The sequence below is a fragment of the Oncorhynchus gorbuscha genome, linkage group LG26 (genome assembly GCF_021184085.1).
Source record: "Oncorhynchus gorbuscha isolate QuinsamMale2020 ecotype Even-year linkage group LG26, OgorEven_v1.0, whole genome shotgun sequence".
NCBI lineage: Eukaryota > Metazoa > Chordata > Actinopteri > Salmoniformes > Salmonidae > Oncorhynchus > Oncorhynchus gorbuscha.
The window spans coordinates 8,768,187-8,784,453 of record NC_060198.1 but is presented as its reverse complement, the minus strand read 5'-3'; the positions used below and the strand labels follow the sequence as shown (position 1 = coordinate 8,784,453).

Sequence of the window (16,267 nt, the reverse complement as noted above, 5' to 3'; positions counted from 1 at the left end):
AGGCCTATAAATTGTACTTGAATGGAGTTTACATTACAGTGAAGGTGAGGCTGTTTGTTAAGCGCTGTGTTGAAAGGAGAGGCCTTGGGGTGACGGACATTGATCGTGTTTACATCATGTATTATCCCCTAGTTAATGACACTGTTCAGATCAATGAATCTGATTGCACCCCCTGTAAATGGATTCGGTGGATGGTAGCCAATGAGATCGTCTCCAGATGACACTTTAGAAATGGGTGCCATTGACTCGACAACTGGTTGTGTTTTCCTCCTTGCGGGCTACAGTGTTGGTCTCCTCTGGTCCAATCAATCTTTTGGCCCTAGCATGGCGGCTTCCCTTCTGTCCTTGTTTGTGTGTGTAGCCTCCTCAGCCAAGGCTGGCACTAACGGTCTGGCCTTGAATTATTTCCTGTGTGGGCTGGGTTGAAATCTTGGTCAGATCTGACATCATGGGGAGATTGATCAAACTCCATTGAACCGTGATTGAAACCAGAGTTCTGTCTTTCTTCTCCTTCCTCTTATCTTATTTTTCTTTTTTGTTGTTGCTTTATACAGGACATATTGCATATTCTGAATACTGCTATATCTCTAACATTGTTGACTATTCTGAATACTGCTATATCTCTAACATTGTTGACTATTCTGAATAATGCTATATCTCTAACAATGATGACATTGTTGACTATTCTGAATAATGCTATATCTCTAACAATGATGACATTGTTGACTATTCTGAATAATGCTATATCTCTAACAATGATGACATTGTTGACTATTCTGAATAATGCTATATCTCTAACAATGATGACATTGTTGACTATTCTGAATAATGCTATATCTCTAACAATGATGACATTGTTGACTATTCTGAATGCCATATATTTTCTTACTATACAATGCTCTCTTGTGCTGAAATTGAGTGTCCCTATTGGTGTGCAGCGTGTGTCTCCTATTCTATTACCAGGGTATGAAGCTCAGCAACAATTGCTCCCGTATCGATACAGCTGTCTGTGTACACGCTAGAATACGGCTTGTTCCAACCCCCCGGGGAGCCGTTTTATCATCTCATTACAGTGACGTGCGAGACGAGGTTAAGACCCCAGTTGATTGTCATTCTCATTCCTCTGTGTTCTCGTGTTAACGGCTATCTATTTAGCCACCTCAGCTACTTGAAAATCTTGTTTCTCATTTGTATCGTTTTTATCCCTCCACGTAATACCTACTTTTGGTTTGTCTTAACGTGTTTTTCTTTGATGCAAATTAAGCACGTGAATGATGTTGAGGTGCCTCACACAATGGTTTGATACACAACACAGCCAAACAACAACAGAAAGGGAGTCAGTGTCATGGCGGTGGTGAGTGTTGGCGGTGATTGCAAAACTAGCAGTAGGTGGGTGGGCCACGATGATTCCAAGGGAGGGAAGTATTGGTTTAGACTGGAGCTCTACTGCTAATCACCTTTAATCGCATGCAAATGCTGGGAATCAGGAGTCTTTGATTCTGAATAATGGGAACAAAGAAAGAGATTGGCAGAGAAGAGCTTGTTAGCTACTACCACCATCTCTTCTTCCCCCTGTCTCTCACGCTCTCTCTTGCTCTCTCCCTCTTCCTCCTTCGCTCTCTCTCCCTCTTCCTCCTCTTTGTCTCTCTCTCTCCCGCTCTCTCTGTCTCTCCCTCGGCCTTCTTCTCTCTCCCTCTTCCTACTTCTCTCTCGCGCTCGCTCTCTTTTGCTCTCTCTCTCTCTCTCTCTCTCTCTCTCTCTCTCTCTCTCTCTCTCTCTCTCTCTCTCTCTCTCTCTCTCTCTCTCTCTCTTGCTGCAAAGCCTGGAGGGACAATTCATCTGCCTTCGGCCCCTAGTACTCAAACCACCCAGCCCCAAACTGGAGGCCAATCAAGCAATATCAATGAGACAAAAAGTGGACCGATTATTTTGCCTCCGAGGGAGAGAGAGAAGAGAGGGAGAGAGTGTCTTTGCCAGATAGATAGATAGATAGATAGATAGATAGATAGATAGATAGATGTAGCTTTGTAAATACCTTTTATTATCCCATTAGTGAGCTGATGCTACTTCTGAGGATGAACATCTGAATAATGAATCTGCGATGAGCGAGATTCTCTTAGCTTTATTTGTCACGCTCCATCTGTCTAGTAGTGTAGCGACTGTAGCTAATAAGCTCATGTAGGTTGTGCTGTTAACACAGAGGGGAAAAACAGCCGCTAGACTAGCCTCTTGGGCCTCTGCAGTCTAGTACCAAAATCCAAGTCAGCCACAGCATTTTACTCATAGAATCGGTTTCATAGACTCGGTTTGTGTAATGCTTTCATCATTTCCGCACCTTTCTGTCACCGCTAACATAAAAACTTGATTTTCAACTCGTTGAAAATCATATACCCACAGACTTCTCATTCCCATTCAATACCACTAGAAACTTTGAGTATGTCTGTGAGTTTCATGGTGCTTTCATTTCCACACCTTTCTGTCACCGCTAACATAAAACTTGATTTTCCACGTTGACAGTTCCAAGGTTTTATGTGTTATTGCAATATCCCCCGGGGATATGTGAGCGGGTTCATCGGATTAACATTCATATATTCAGTTTTATTTGTCAAATGATCAGGAGTGAGCAACCACATTCCTCTCTCGCGCTACGGAAGTGATGTACTATATTTAACCAGTGGGTGGATTGTAACCTACTTTGGAAGTTAAAACTCAATTGTTGGAGCTCGGGCTTTTCATACTACGCAGGCAGGAACTCTTACCTACTTGGGATACGGTGAATAGTCCCGTTATCTTTTGTCTAGAGCGAGAGTTTCCATGAATTCAATTTCAATAATTCTGTCAAGTGTTATCTTCCCATTATTTCAAAGTACTAAACAGTGATTTATTACCCAAATCGACATCGTTTTCAGATACATCATTCATTTGAAGACCCATGTGCGCACAGACACGCACACGCTCATTTGCACTTGCACACATGCACATTTGCACTCGCATACAAGTATGCACACGCACGCACACACACACACACACTCAAACCCCCCAAAACAATAGATTGTGAACAATCTCTAGAGTCTATGTGCATAATTCATGGCAGTATACAGTAGCAGTCAAAAGTTTGGAAAACATGCTCATTCAAGGATTTATTTTTATTTTTACTATTTTCTACATTGTAGTATAATAGTGAAGACATCAAAACTATGAAATAACACGTATGGAATCATGTAGTAACCAAAAAAGTGTTAAACAAATCAAAATATATTTTATATTTTTGATTCTTCAAAGTAGCCACCGTTTGCCTTGATGACAGCTTTGCACACTCTTGGCATTCTCTCAACCAACTTCATGAGGTAGTCACTCTGGGGTCCAACTCATTCCAAAACAGCTCAATTGAGTTGAGGTCGGGTGATTTATGGAGGCCAGGTCATCTGATGCAGCGCTCCATCACTCTCCTTCTTGGTCAAATAGCCCTTACACAGCCTGGAGCCTTTTTTCTGTACAGCACTTTTATATATCAGCTGATGTAAGAAGGGCTATATAAATACATTTGATTTGAAAAACAAATGATAGTCCCACTAAGCGCACACCAGATTGGATGGCGTATCACTGCAGATAGCTGTGGTAGCCATGCTGGTTGTGTACCTTGAATTCTAAATAAATCACAGACAGTCTCACCAGCAATGCACAATCACACCTCCTCCTCCATGCTTCACGGTGGGAACCACACATACAGAGATCATCTGTTCACCTACTCTGTGTCTCGCAAAGACATGGCTGTTGGAACCAAAAACCTAAAATTTGGAATCAGACCAAAGGGCAGAAAGGACAGATTTTTATGTCCATTGCTCGTGCTTCTTGGCCCAAGCAAGTTTCTTCTTCTTATTGGTGCACTTTAGTGGTGGTTTCTTTGCAGCAATTCGACCAGGAAGGCCTGATTCACACAGTCTCCTCTGAACAGATGTGTCTGTTACTTGAACTCTGTGATCCATTTATTTGGGCTGCAATCTGAGGTGCAGTTAGTTAATTGCCGATTTCTGAGGCTAGTACATTTGACTAGTGTATGTACAGTACTCCCCCTGTTACAGTGATCACGCTGTGATTAAGGTGAATCCTGCCATCTAATCAGGCCAGTAGCATTGCAGGTGGCAGAATCAAACTACAGCAATGAAAATCTGCATTTGCACTTTGGATGTGTTTTCGTAATTTCAGAGTCTTCTTCCCACCACGGTGCTTTGTGTTTATCTGTTCTTCTGCTGATAGGGCTAAACACATACAAGCATGGCAGATAACTACTAAGTACATTTGAAGTCGGAAGTGTACGTACACTTGGAATCATTAAAACTCGTTTTTCAACCACTCCACAAATTTCTCGTGGAGTGTTTTGGCAAGTCAGTTAGGACATCCACTTTGTGCATGACACAAGTCATTTTTCCAGTAATTGTTTACAGACAGATTATTTCACTTACAATTCACTGTATCAAAATTCCAGTGGGTCAGAAGTTTACATACACTAAGTTGACTGTGCCTTTAATCAGCTTGGAAAATTCCAGAAAATGATGTCATGGCTTTAGAAGTTTCTGATAGACTAATTGACATCATTTGAGTCAATTGGAAGTGTAACTATGGATGTATTTCAAGGCCTACCTTCAAACTCATTGCCTCTTTGCTTGACATCATTGGAAAATCAAAAGAAATCGGCCAAGACCTCAAAAAATAAATTGTAGACCTCCACAAGTCTGGGTCATCCTTGGGAGCAATTTCCAAATGCCTGAAGGTACCACATTCATCTGTACAAACAATAGTACGCAAGTATAAACACCATGGGACCATGCAGCCGTCATACCGCTCAGGAAGGAGACGCGTTCTTTGGTGCGAAAAGTGCAAATCAATCCCAGTACAACAGCAAAGGACCTTGTGAAGATGCTGGAGGAAACAGGTACAAAAGTATCTATATCCACAGTAAAACGGGTCATATATTGACATCACCTGAAAGGCCGCTCAGCAAGGAAGAAGCCACCGCTCCAAAACCGCCATAAAAAAGCTAGACTACAGTTTGCAACTGCACATGGGATCAAAGATCATACTTTTTGGAGAAATGTCCTCTGGTCTGATGAAACAAATATAGAGCTCTACTATTCATCTGACATTTCACATTCTTATTATTCTTTACTAGGATTAAATGTCAGCAATTGTGAAAAACTGAGTTTAAATGTATTTGGCTAAGGCGTATGTAAACTTACAACTTCAACTATATATCAGTACAATATAAAATCTTATTTCCATTAGTATCCAACCTAGAATATATATCTCAACATACGATATCCAGCCGTGAATAGAGAGATTGTGCATACTGTGTGACAGATCTTGACTAAAACCCTGGGGGTATGTCAACAAGTTGGTTTACAACACTGAATATGTTGGTCTTAAAATATACAGAAAACTATATCACTGTGGTTTCGGGGTAATATTGTCAAAAGAAAAAATAAATATATAGACTCTCTATTAGACTAGCTAATTAGGCCCCAGAAATAGGCATCCCAAAACCCAGAACATTACTATGCATGTTTGTTATTTATACTAACATTTCTTTGCCTGGGACATTGCTCTCAAATGACATGTTTTGATCCTCAATGGAGACAGATTTTTGGGGGGATATCCAAGAATTTGACAGATGACTTGAAAATCAAGGTTCGCAGCAACATTTTACTTTCATATCTGGAATAGGCATGGATTGTGAAATATTTCCAAAATATGAAACGACAACAGCTAATCCTACAGAGAGAAGGCATGTTGTCACGATGATCCCTCCGGAATTTGACAGATTCAGGTTTTTGAACATCTAGGAAGATGAATCATGTTTAGATATGATATATATGTATTTGACTAACTAGTTTTTTTTCCTCGGGAATATAATAGATATGTAGTAGCGTGCAATGCATTCCTTATAGATTTAAAAACACAGAGAAGCATTGGGTGCGAGCACTCAAGACTCAAGACTACAGTATCTGAATATCTGAGACGATACCTGAAACATTAATAAGAGTGAGGAATACAGAATTGTACTTCAGCATGCAGTCAGAAAAAAACATGACTAAACTCTCTCTCTCGTACAATTTAGTGAAAGAAATACAGAAGAAGACGAAGAGTTTTATATGAATGCCCTAAAGTGTGTGCTTAACATGTCTAATATCTGGGAGTTTCACAGTCAGACAAAGCCGTGGCTAGGATCCCTGTGTTTTCTGTTTGTTTGCTGTTCGGGGCTCTCTGTTGCCGTAGGAGATCGTAATTATTATTTGTATATGCGTGTTTGGGGATTTTGATCGTTGTTCATCATTTTTTTTTCTCCCCTTGTCAAGGACAATCACCAGATAACGGGAAACACAACAAGCCGTTTTCTGGCAGCAAAGACACTCAGTGTGTGTGCGTTTTTTTTTCTTCTGTGTGTATTCATGTGTGTGTGTCTGTCTCTCTCTGTGTGTGTGTGTGTATTTGCGTGTGAAAGAGAAACTCTAAGCACTTAAGTCTTTGCAGAAACACAGCTGTTATTGATCCGCACCCTGAGCTCAAACCTCTCTTTGCATTTCTAATACCCCCTACAATTCTGCCAACCAGACTTTGCATAACATTTGCAAACTCCCTCAAACTGGCCTTCAATGCACTTTGAAAGTTTGACTTATCCGAAAGGGAACACTTAATACAAACCTCGCCGGGCCTACCACCGCGGACGTTCTTCTGAAGCCCAGTGACTTACTTCCATGTGGGGTTTTCAGCATAATGCATCCCATAAACAGAGCTGTCGCCTCCGCCTGCCACAGCCACGGAAACCCAAACGCCTCACAAGCTAAAAGTCAGTCTTCCATCGTCTCTCCCTCACACAACTCTGTCCCCTTTGTTAGTCCTTCTCAAATATCTTTCATTTCCCAAAAGTCCGTCTTTTCCTTCTATTGCTCGGCAAGGTAATATTTACAGTAGGAGTCTACCCACGGGCCTAATTGGCAAGCTCGGTAATGTAGCATATGCACTTTCCAGCGGGGAGACCATCTGACACGGACGCACGCTGATGGCCACCCACATTAGGCTCCATATGTGGCAGACCGATGGGTCCGCATGCACACTGTCCTTCAGTTAATGATGCCCGCTACACAGCCAGCCCCGCCTGGCCTGCTCCGCTTTTACAGCTCTGCTTACTTTGCTTTTAAAGGACTTTATCTGCCCAGGTTATTGGTTGTTTGAGCGAGGTGATAGAGAACCTGGCTCTAGTACACAGAAACAGGCAGAGGTGGAGGCATAGGCATGGAGTAGAGAGATACAGAGATACATTGGTACAAGGGCACCTGCTCTGACAAACAGACATAGAAAAACTGAATTTAGAAGTTTGGTAGAATTTAGGAGAGAGAGAGGAGGGAAGGAGATAGAGGGAGAGAGAGAAGCCTTGTGGAGGTGGTTGTGTGTGTGTGTGTGTGTGTGTGTGTGTGTGTGTGTGTGTGTGTGTGTGTGTGTGTGTGTGTGTGTGTGTGTGTGTGTGTGTGTGTGTGTGTGTGTGTGTGTGTGTGTGTGTGTGTGTGTGTGTGTGTGTGTGTGTGTGTGTGTGTGTACGCGCCTGTGTACGAATTCTCCCTCCAGCTGGCCAGCGAAATGGACTGGGTCATTAGCATGCATTGGTCTCATCTGCACATGTGATGTTATTCATCCCCTGGGGTAAATCTCTCCTCACCGGAGTATCTACCACTCAGACGCATTAGCATGCATTGGTCTCATCTGCACATGTCATTGATGCATTGGTCTCATCTGCACATGTGATGTTATTCATCCCCTGGGGTAAATCTCTCCTCACCGGAGTATCTACCACTCAGACGCTTTGAGGTGACGACGGGCTACGTTGTGAACAGTCTCTTCATTTAAAGGAGTTTTGTGTTGATGTTTTCTTCTCTCTAACCTTAACTCCTCCACAGGTCGACCCAAAGCAGCCGTGTGTGTGTGTGTGTGTGTGTGTGTGTGTGTGTGTGTGTGTGTGTGTGTGTGTGTGTGTGTGTGTGTGTGTGTGTGTGTGTGTGTGTGTGTGTGTGTGTGTGTGTGTGTGTGTGTGTGTGTGTGTGTGTGTGTGTGTGTGTGTGTGTGTGTGTGTGTGTGTGTGCGCGTGCATTGGTTCGGTGCGTTCCGAGGCCGCAGATGTTGCCTCATACATAATGCAGGGTGATCAAAGGGGCCTCACAATGTAATTCCCCGCTGCAGAGGTGCATCTGTTCTGGCGTTGTAACTCACTCGCGGGGCCCCCACGCTGGCGGAACTCACTTCACAAAGTCACACAAGTTCCACGGTGGTGACTCCTCCTCCGCCACGCCTGCCTCCACAACATGCAGCGGGGTGTCGACTCAAAGGTATCCGAGGGACAGGGAAACAGTTGGATGTTGCCATGACGCAGCGTGCAGCCAAAGAACATTGTGTAGCCGGTCTTGGAGACGGCATGTACAAATTGTTTATAGGCTCCGGTTGTTTTGTTTTTGCTGTACACTATGGACTTGGGACGATATTCCACAGAGTTTTTTCCCTGAATATGCAGTTCCCTGAAGTTCCTCTTAGAAGTTTCAGACCGCCTATGGGTGTTTGTGTATGGAGGGGGAGAAAATAAGCTATGTAGATGATGCTAAGGTTATCTGGATGACATGAGGCTGATAAAGATAGACATAACACTGCTGCTGGATCTGTTCGACTTGTCCATGTTGTTACTGACCTCTGTGTTGTATGACATCCACAAGCATTTGAACAATCCCGAAACTGTCAAACCCATGACATCATACTCCAGGCGATTCCACACAGTTACCAACATGCTAACAGACAGCAAACATTGCGTGAAATGTCAGGGGCCTATAGTACCATGTCAAAGTAGACTGGTAAACTACAGGTGTGCTTGGTGAGTAGCTCCTTCGCACACAAATTGCAACGGATTTCAAATATACCTCTAGTCATAAAGTAAATAGATGGCGAGGGCTTCTGTAGTAACATGCTTCTGTAGTAACATGCTTCTGTAGTTCCGTGCTTCTGTCGTAACATGCTTCTGTAGTTCCGTGTTTCTGTAGTAACATGCTTCTGTAGTAACGTGCTTCTGTAGTAACATGCTTCTGTAGTTCCGTGCTTCTGTAGTAACATGCTTCTGTAGTTCCGTGCTTCTGTAGTAACATGCTTCTGTAGTTCCCTGCTTCTGTAGTAACATGCTTCTGTAGTAACATGCTTCTGTAGTTCCATGCTTCTGTAGTTCCGTGCTTCTGTAGTAACATGCTTCTGTAGTAACATGCTTCTGTAGTAACATGCTTCTGTAGTTCCGTGCTTCTGTAGTAACATGCTTCTGTAGTAACATGCTTCTGTAGTAACATGCTTCTGTAGTAACATGCTTCTGTAGTTCCGTGCTTCTGTAGTAACATGCTTCTGTAGTAACATGCTTCTGTAGTAACATGCTTCTGTAGTTCCGTGCTTCTGTAGTAACATGCTTCTGTAGTAACATGCTTCTGTAGTAACATGCTTCTGTAGTAACATGCTTCTGTAGTTCCGTGCTTCTGTAGTAACATGCTTCTGTAGTAACATGCTTCTGTAGTTCTGTGCTTCTGTAGTAACATGCTTCTGTAGTAACATGCTTCTGTAGTAACATGCTTCTGTAGTTCCGTGCTTCTGTAGTAACATGCTTCTGTAGTAACATGCTTCTGTAGTAACATGCTTCTGTAGTAACATGCTTCTGTAGTTCCGTGCTTCTGTAGTAACATGCTTCTGTAGTAACATGCTTCTGTAGTAACATGCTTCTGTAGTAACATGCTTCTGTAGTAACATGCTTCTGTAGTAACATGCTTCTGTAGTAACATGCTTCTGTAGTTCCGTGCTTCTGTAGTAACATGCTTCTGTAGTAACATGCTTCTGTAGTTCTGTGCTTCTGTAGTAACATGCTTCTGTAGTAACATGCTTCTGTAGTAACATGCTTCTGTAGTTCCGTGCTTCTGTAGTAACATGTTTCTGTAGTAACATGCTTCTGTAGTAACATGCTTCTGTAGTTCCGTGCTTCTGTAGTAACATGCTTCTGTAGTAACATGCTTCTGTAGTAACATGCTTCTGTAGTAACATGCTTCTGTAGTAACATGCTTCTGTAGTAACATGCTTCTGTAGTAACATGCTTCTGTAGTAACATGCTTCTGTAGTTCCGTGCTTCTGTAGTAACATGCTTCTGTAGTTCCGTGCTTCTGTAGTAACATGCTTCTGTAGTAACATGCTTCTGTAGTAACATGCTTCTGTAGTTCCGTGCTTCTGTAGTAACATGCTTCTGTAGTAACATGCTTCTGTAGTAACATGCTTCTGTAGTAACATGCTTCTGTAGTAACATGCTTCTGTAGTAACATGCTTCTGTAGTAACATGCTTCTGTAGTAACATGCTTCTGTAGTTCCGTGCTTCTGTAGTTCTGTAGTAACATGCTTCTGTAGTAACATGCTTCTGTAGTTCCGTGCTTCTGTAGTAACATGCTTCTGTAGTAACATGCTTCTGTAGTAACATGCTTCTGTAGTTCCGTGCTTCTGTAGTAACATGCTTCTGTAGTAACATGCTTCTGTAGTAACATGCTTCTGTAGTTCCGTGCTTCTGTAGTAACATGCTTCTGTAGTAACATGCTTCTGTAGTTCCGTGCTTCTGTAGTAACATGCTTCTGTAGTAACATGCTTCTGTAGTAACATGCTTCTGTAGTTCCGTGCTTCTGTAGTAACATGCTTCTGTAGTAACATGCTTCTGTAGTAACATGCTTCTGTAGTTCCGTGCTTCTGTAGTTCCGTGCTTCTGTAGTAACATGCTTCTGTAGTTCTCATTCTGCTTCGGGCGGAATGCGATTTATCTGTCTTTCGTTTTCCCCCTGAAGACTTGGATCGACCCAGATTTTCCTTCTAAATCCCATGCACTTTAAGGGTGTTACAGTTATAAAGAATATTTACAGTGCCGCGTTTAGATTGAATAGGATATGATTAAGTAATGAGCTCTAAATAATTAGTCGTCACACGCTGTTCATCTGATGTATCTTTTAGTTCTTCTCGCTGACAGTTCAGCTGAGCTTGCTAGTCAGTAGTCAGATCCCCTGAACAAGCTAGGTGGAGGACACATTTGTTTAATGTATTCTCTATCAGGTAGGACCGTGAGTTTCCCAAAGACGGAACTATGCCTTTCATGTGTGGCTACAGAGGCTACATATCAAACATTTAATGGCTTCCTTTCTCTGTTCCTTCTGTTTTCTATTTTGAAAAGGATGTGATGGGTGATTTCAGAAAGTATGGAAGAAGCATCTTGTCTTACACAAGTGATCGTGAAATAAAGGGACACCATTTGAACGTGGGAAAAGAAAGGGGGATACCTAGTCAGTTGTACAGTTGAATGCATTCAACGGAAATATGTCTTCCGCATTTAACCCCTCAATCAGGTGCCTTAATCGACATCCACGTCATTGGCGCACGGGGAACAGTGGGTTAACTGCCTTGCTCAGGGGCAGAACGACAGATTTGTACCTTGTCAGCTCAGGGATTCGATTCAGCAACTTTTCAGGGATGTTAAACAGGCCAAATTGTTGATGACCTGTGGCTTGTAACACCAATAACAGATCATTTCCTTGGATTTCACATACTGTAGAAGAAACACGGGTCTCCTTGACTGCTGACAATGTAATTCGGGGACGAATCATCAAATGTTTTGAATTGCTATGTGAAATGCGATTACGCCTAAGTTTAAGATGAATTGTCTGTTGAAACGTGCATTTATTGTAGGCTCCGTGTTAAAGTGTATTCATAAGGATTCTTCCTCATGTCTTGCAGGTGATTCTCATGCTGACCAAGCTGTTTGACTTCAACCTGAACAGTGTCACAGAGAGCTCGTTGTGGAGGTAAGCACATCATGTAATGACAAAGTAAGTCTTCTGTGTACATTTCTGTGTCAAGTCTTCAGCGACTGCCCGTTATATTGGATTCTTAGCTGCAACAAGTTTGTGTTTCATGTTCTGTCTCCCTTGTATACCAAAAAAACATTATAAATGCATATAATAAGTATAAGTACATCGCCATAAGAGGTTGACAAATCAAAGCCTTACACAAAATCACCTTGAATATTTAAACGGTGCAACTTGCCCTCTCGTCATCGAGGAGACTTTTCACCCGCATAACGTGCACCTGTCTCCAGAACCTTCCAGCTGACCGACCAGATGTTTAATTCATCCCAAAGCAGACAGGCATTAGTGTGAATATGAGTCACAGCTACTCACGGACAGCCAATGTGCTCTCCAGTGTTGTCCAAGTGCACTTACTTTGACTGGCCTTGAGTGCAGCTCAAGCGAGTCTCGTTGCACTTTCAGCTCAAGGGGCTCCTCCGCATTACTGCAAACTGAATTCATACATAATCCACTCCCTTGGCTATAGTTGTAATATCTTGTATTTGTAGCACTACAGGTTGTGTTCTTGCTACCTTGATATTCGGTGCCCAATAGGTTATTTATACAGTGTGACATTCTGTGATTCTGTTCAGAGTCACGTACAAGTATGTTTGAGACTTTGCCGAAAATGTAAAGTGTTTGACTGTCCATTGGAAAGCCCACAGTTAAAGGATTTTAGTTGTTCTTCTACAGACTCCTTTCAGCGGAGCATGTTTTGTGACGTCTCGCCTTATTTTACCCCGGTCTTTTGCAAAAAAAAACAGAGTCAAATTGAAAGCTCTTACATTTGTTCCACTTGGCAATCATTAAAGTTGATTGAATGCGGGTTTTGGCATTTTAAGAGACTTGGGAAACAGTAGGCCTGTCAAATCTGTACAAATCTCAGCGGTGCGGGTCTGCTGGAACATTGCGGCCCTCATGTGAGAAAGAGGAAAACAGACCTCAGGACTTTCCGGTGATTTCAGCGGCCCACAACTGATCCGTGGGTCACCCCAAGGCCCATCTCCCAACCACAGCAGTGGTAAATGTCGCGTTATGTGATTCTCTATGTAAGTCCTAACCACTAACCGTTAGTGGCTTAAGGCCGTGGATGGCTCAAACGTGAACGGGCGTGATACCTCATTACCCTGTTAATGGTGCATCTAACATCAAGAGAGAGAGACTGTCCTGGTAGTTTAAGAATGGTAGACAGCCATCAAACCTGGGGCAGAAATGGGAGGGGGGTACAAGCCCAACCTGTTCCTCTCAAAGCCCGAGTGGAGAGAGAGAAATACTGTCGGAGTGCACCGATGCAATTCACACATTAATTTGGAATACTTAGCAAAGATGCCATCCGTTGGACGTTTCAAGCTGTTTACTGTTTATGTTGCACCCCGCTAATGCAATTAGCGACCTCTCGCTAACCATCTCCAGATACCCCCACTCATTGATTAATCAAACTCCAATAGGGAAGACAACAGGACTTCGGGCTGCTGTTGTCATAGTACAGTAGATATATGGGGGGAAATCTAATTGGGCGTGCACTGGGGGTACTCTAAGTCTCCTCCCAAAATAAAGTTGTTGTCCTTGAAAAGAACCCAACAAGGCAATATCACATTAGTACGGTATGAATAAAAGAGTTTGAAATTGAACCCTCAACTAAAACAGAGGAGTAGCTAGGTATGTGATGTGAGGAGTAGCTATGTATATGATCTGAGGAGTAGCTAGGTATATGATGTGAGGAGTGGCTAGGTATATGATGTGAGGAGTAGCTAGGTATATGATGTGAGGAGTAGCTAGGTATTTGATGTGAGGAGTAGCTAGGTATATGATGTGAGGAGTAGCTAGGTTTATGATGTGAGGAGTAGCTAGGTTTATGATGTGAGGAGTAGCTAGGTATATGATGTGAGGAGTAGCTAGGTATTTGATGTGAGGAGGAGCTAGGTATATGATGTGAGGAGTAGCTAGGTATATGATGTGAGGAGTAGCTAGGTATATTACATTTACATTTAAGTCATTTAGCAGACGCTCTTATCCAGAGCGACTTATGATGTGAGGAGTGGCTAGGTTTATGATGTGAGGAGTAGCTAGGTTTATGATGTGAGGAGTAGCTAGGTATATGATGTGAGGAGTAGCTAGGTATATGATGTGAGGAGTAGCTAGGTATATGATGTGAGGAGTAGCTAGGTATATGATGTGAGGAGTGGCTAGGTTTATGATGTGAGGAGTAGCTAGGTATATGATGTGAGGAGTAGCTAGGTATATGATGTGAGGAGTAGCTAGGTATATGATGTGAGGAGTAGCTAGGTATATGATGTGAGGAGTAGCTAGGTATTTGATGTGAGGAGTAACTAGGTATATGATGTGAGGAGTAGCTAGGTATTTGATGTGAGGAGTAGCTAGGTATATGATGTGAGGAGTAGCTAGGTATATGATGTGAGGAGTAGCTAGGTATTTGATGTGAGGAGTAACTAGGTATTTGATGTGAGGAGTAGCTAGGTATATGATGTGAGGAGTAGCTAGGTATATGATGTGAGGAGTAGCTAGGTATTTGATCTGAGGAGGAGCTAGGTATATGATGTGAGGAGTAAGTCGCTCTGGATAAGAGCGTCTGCTAAATGACTTAAATGTAAATGTAAATGAGTAGCTAGGTATTTGATCTGAGGAGGAGCTAGGTATTTGATGTGAGGAGTAGCTAGGTTTATGATGTGAGGAGTAGCTAGGTTTATGATGTGAGGAGTAGCTAGGTTTATGATGTGAGGAGGAGCTAGGTATTTGATGTGAGGAGTAGCTAGGTATTTGATGTGAGGAGTAGCTAGGTTTATGATGTGAGGAGTAGCTAGGTATTTGATCTGAGGAGGAGCTAGGTATTTGATGTGAGGAGTAGCTAGGTATATGATGTGAGGAGTAGCTAGGTATATGATGTGAGGAGTAGCTAGGTATATGATGTGAGGAGTAGCTAGGTATATGATGTGAGGAGTAGCTAGGTATATGATGTGAGGAGTAGCTAGGTATATGATGTGAGGAGTAGCTAGGTATATGATGTGAGGAGTAGCTAGGTATATGATGTGAGGAGTAGCTAGGTTTATGAGGCTAGGTTTATGATGAGTAGCTAGGTTTATGATGTGAGGAGTAGCTAGGTATTTGATGTGAGGAGTAGCTAGGTATATGATGAGCTAGGTATATGATGTGAGTAGCTAGGTTTATGATGTGAGGAGTAGCTAGGTATATGATGTGAGGAGTAGCTAGGTATTTTTGAGCTAGGTATATGAGTGAGGAGTAGCTAGGTATATGATGTGAGGAGTAGCTAGGTATATGATGTGAGGAGTAGCTAGTTATATGATCTGAGGAGGAGCTAGGTATATGATGTTAGCTGATGAGGAGTAGCTAGGTATATGATGTGAGGAGTAGCTAGTTATATGATCTGAGGAGGAGCTAAGTATATGATGTGAGGAGTAGCTAGGTATATGATGTGAGGAGTAGCTAGTTATATGATCTGAGGAGGAGCTAAGTATATGATGTGAGGAGTAGCTAGGTATATGATGTGAGGAGTAGCTAGGTATTTGATGTGAGGAGTAGCTAGGTATATGATGTGAGGAGTAGCTAGGTATATGATGTGAGGAGTAGCTAGGTTTTTGATGAGGAGTAGCTAGGTATATGCTAGGTAGCTAGGTATATGATTGATCTAGGTATATGATGTGAGGAGTAGCTAGGTTTTTGTGAGGATAGCTAGGTATATGATGAGGAGTAGCTAGGTATATGATGTGAGGAGTATATGATGTGAGGAGTGGCTAGGTATATGATGTGAGGAGTAGCTAGGTATATGATGTGAGGAGTAGCTAGGTATATGATGATAGGTATATGATGTGAGGAGGAGGTATAGCTAGGTAGCTAGGTATATGATGATAGCTAGGTATATGAGGAGCTAGGTTTATGAGCTAGGTAGGTTTATGATGTGAGGAGTAGCTAGGTTTATGATGTGAGGAGTAGCTAGGTATATGATGTGAGGAGTAGCTAGGTATATGATGAGCTAGGTATATGATGTGAGAGTAGCTAGGTATATGATGTGAGGCTAGGTATATGATGAGGAGTAGCTAGGATGTATATGAGTTTATGAGTAGCTAGGTATATGATGTGAGGAGTAGCTAGGTATATGATGTGAGGAGTAGCTAGGTATATGATGTGAGGAGTAGCTAGGTATATGATGTGATAGCTAGGTATTTGATGTGAGGAGTAACTAGGTATATGTGAGGAGTAGCTAGGTATTTGATGTGAGGAGTAGCTAGGTATATGATGTGAGGAGTAGCTAGGTATATGATGTGAGGAGTAGCTAGGTATTTGATGTGAGGAGTAAC

The 16,267-nt window shown here is 42.4% G+C and overlaps 1 protein-coding gene across 5 annotated transcripts in view; it reads left to right on the top strand.

Annotated features, from left to right (window-relative positions):
* LOC124016221 (VPS10 domain-containing receptor SorCS1-like) overlaps window positions 1–16,267 on the top strand; it is a 168,814-nt gene that overhangs the window by 71,756 nt on the left and 80,791 nt on the right. For all 5 annotated transcript variants that reach the window (XR_006835318.1, XR_006835319.1, XR_006835320.1 and 2 more), the window contains exon 2: window positions 11,824–11,891. Coding sequence is in view for 2 of the 5 variants with exons in the window: in XM_046331772.1 (XP_046187728.1) it covers window positions 11,824–11,891 (68 nt within the window). In the remaining 3 variants the exon portion in view is untranslated. The remainder of the gene's footprint in view (window positions 1–11,823; window positions 11,892–16,267) is intronic.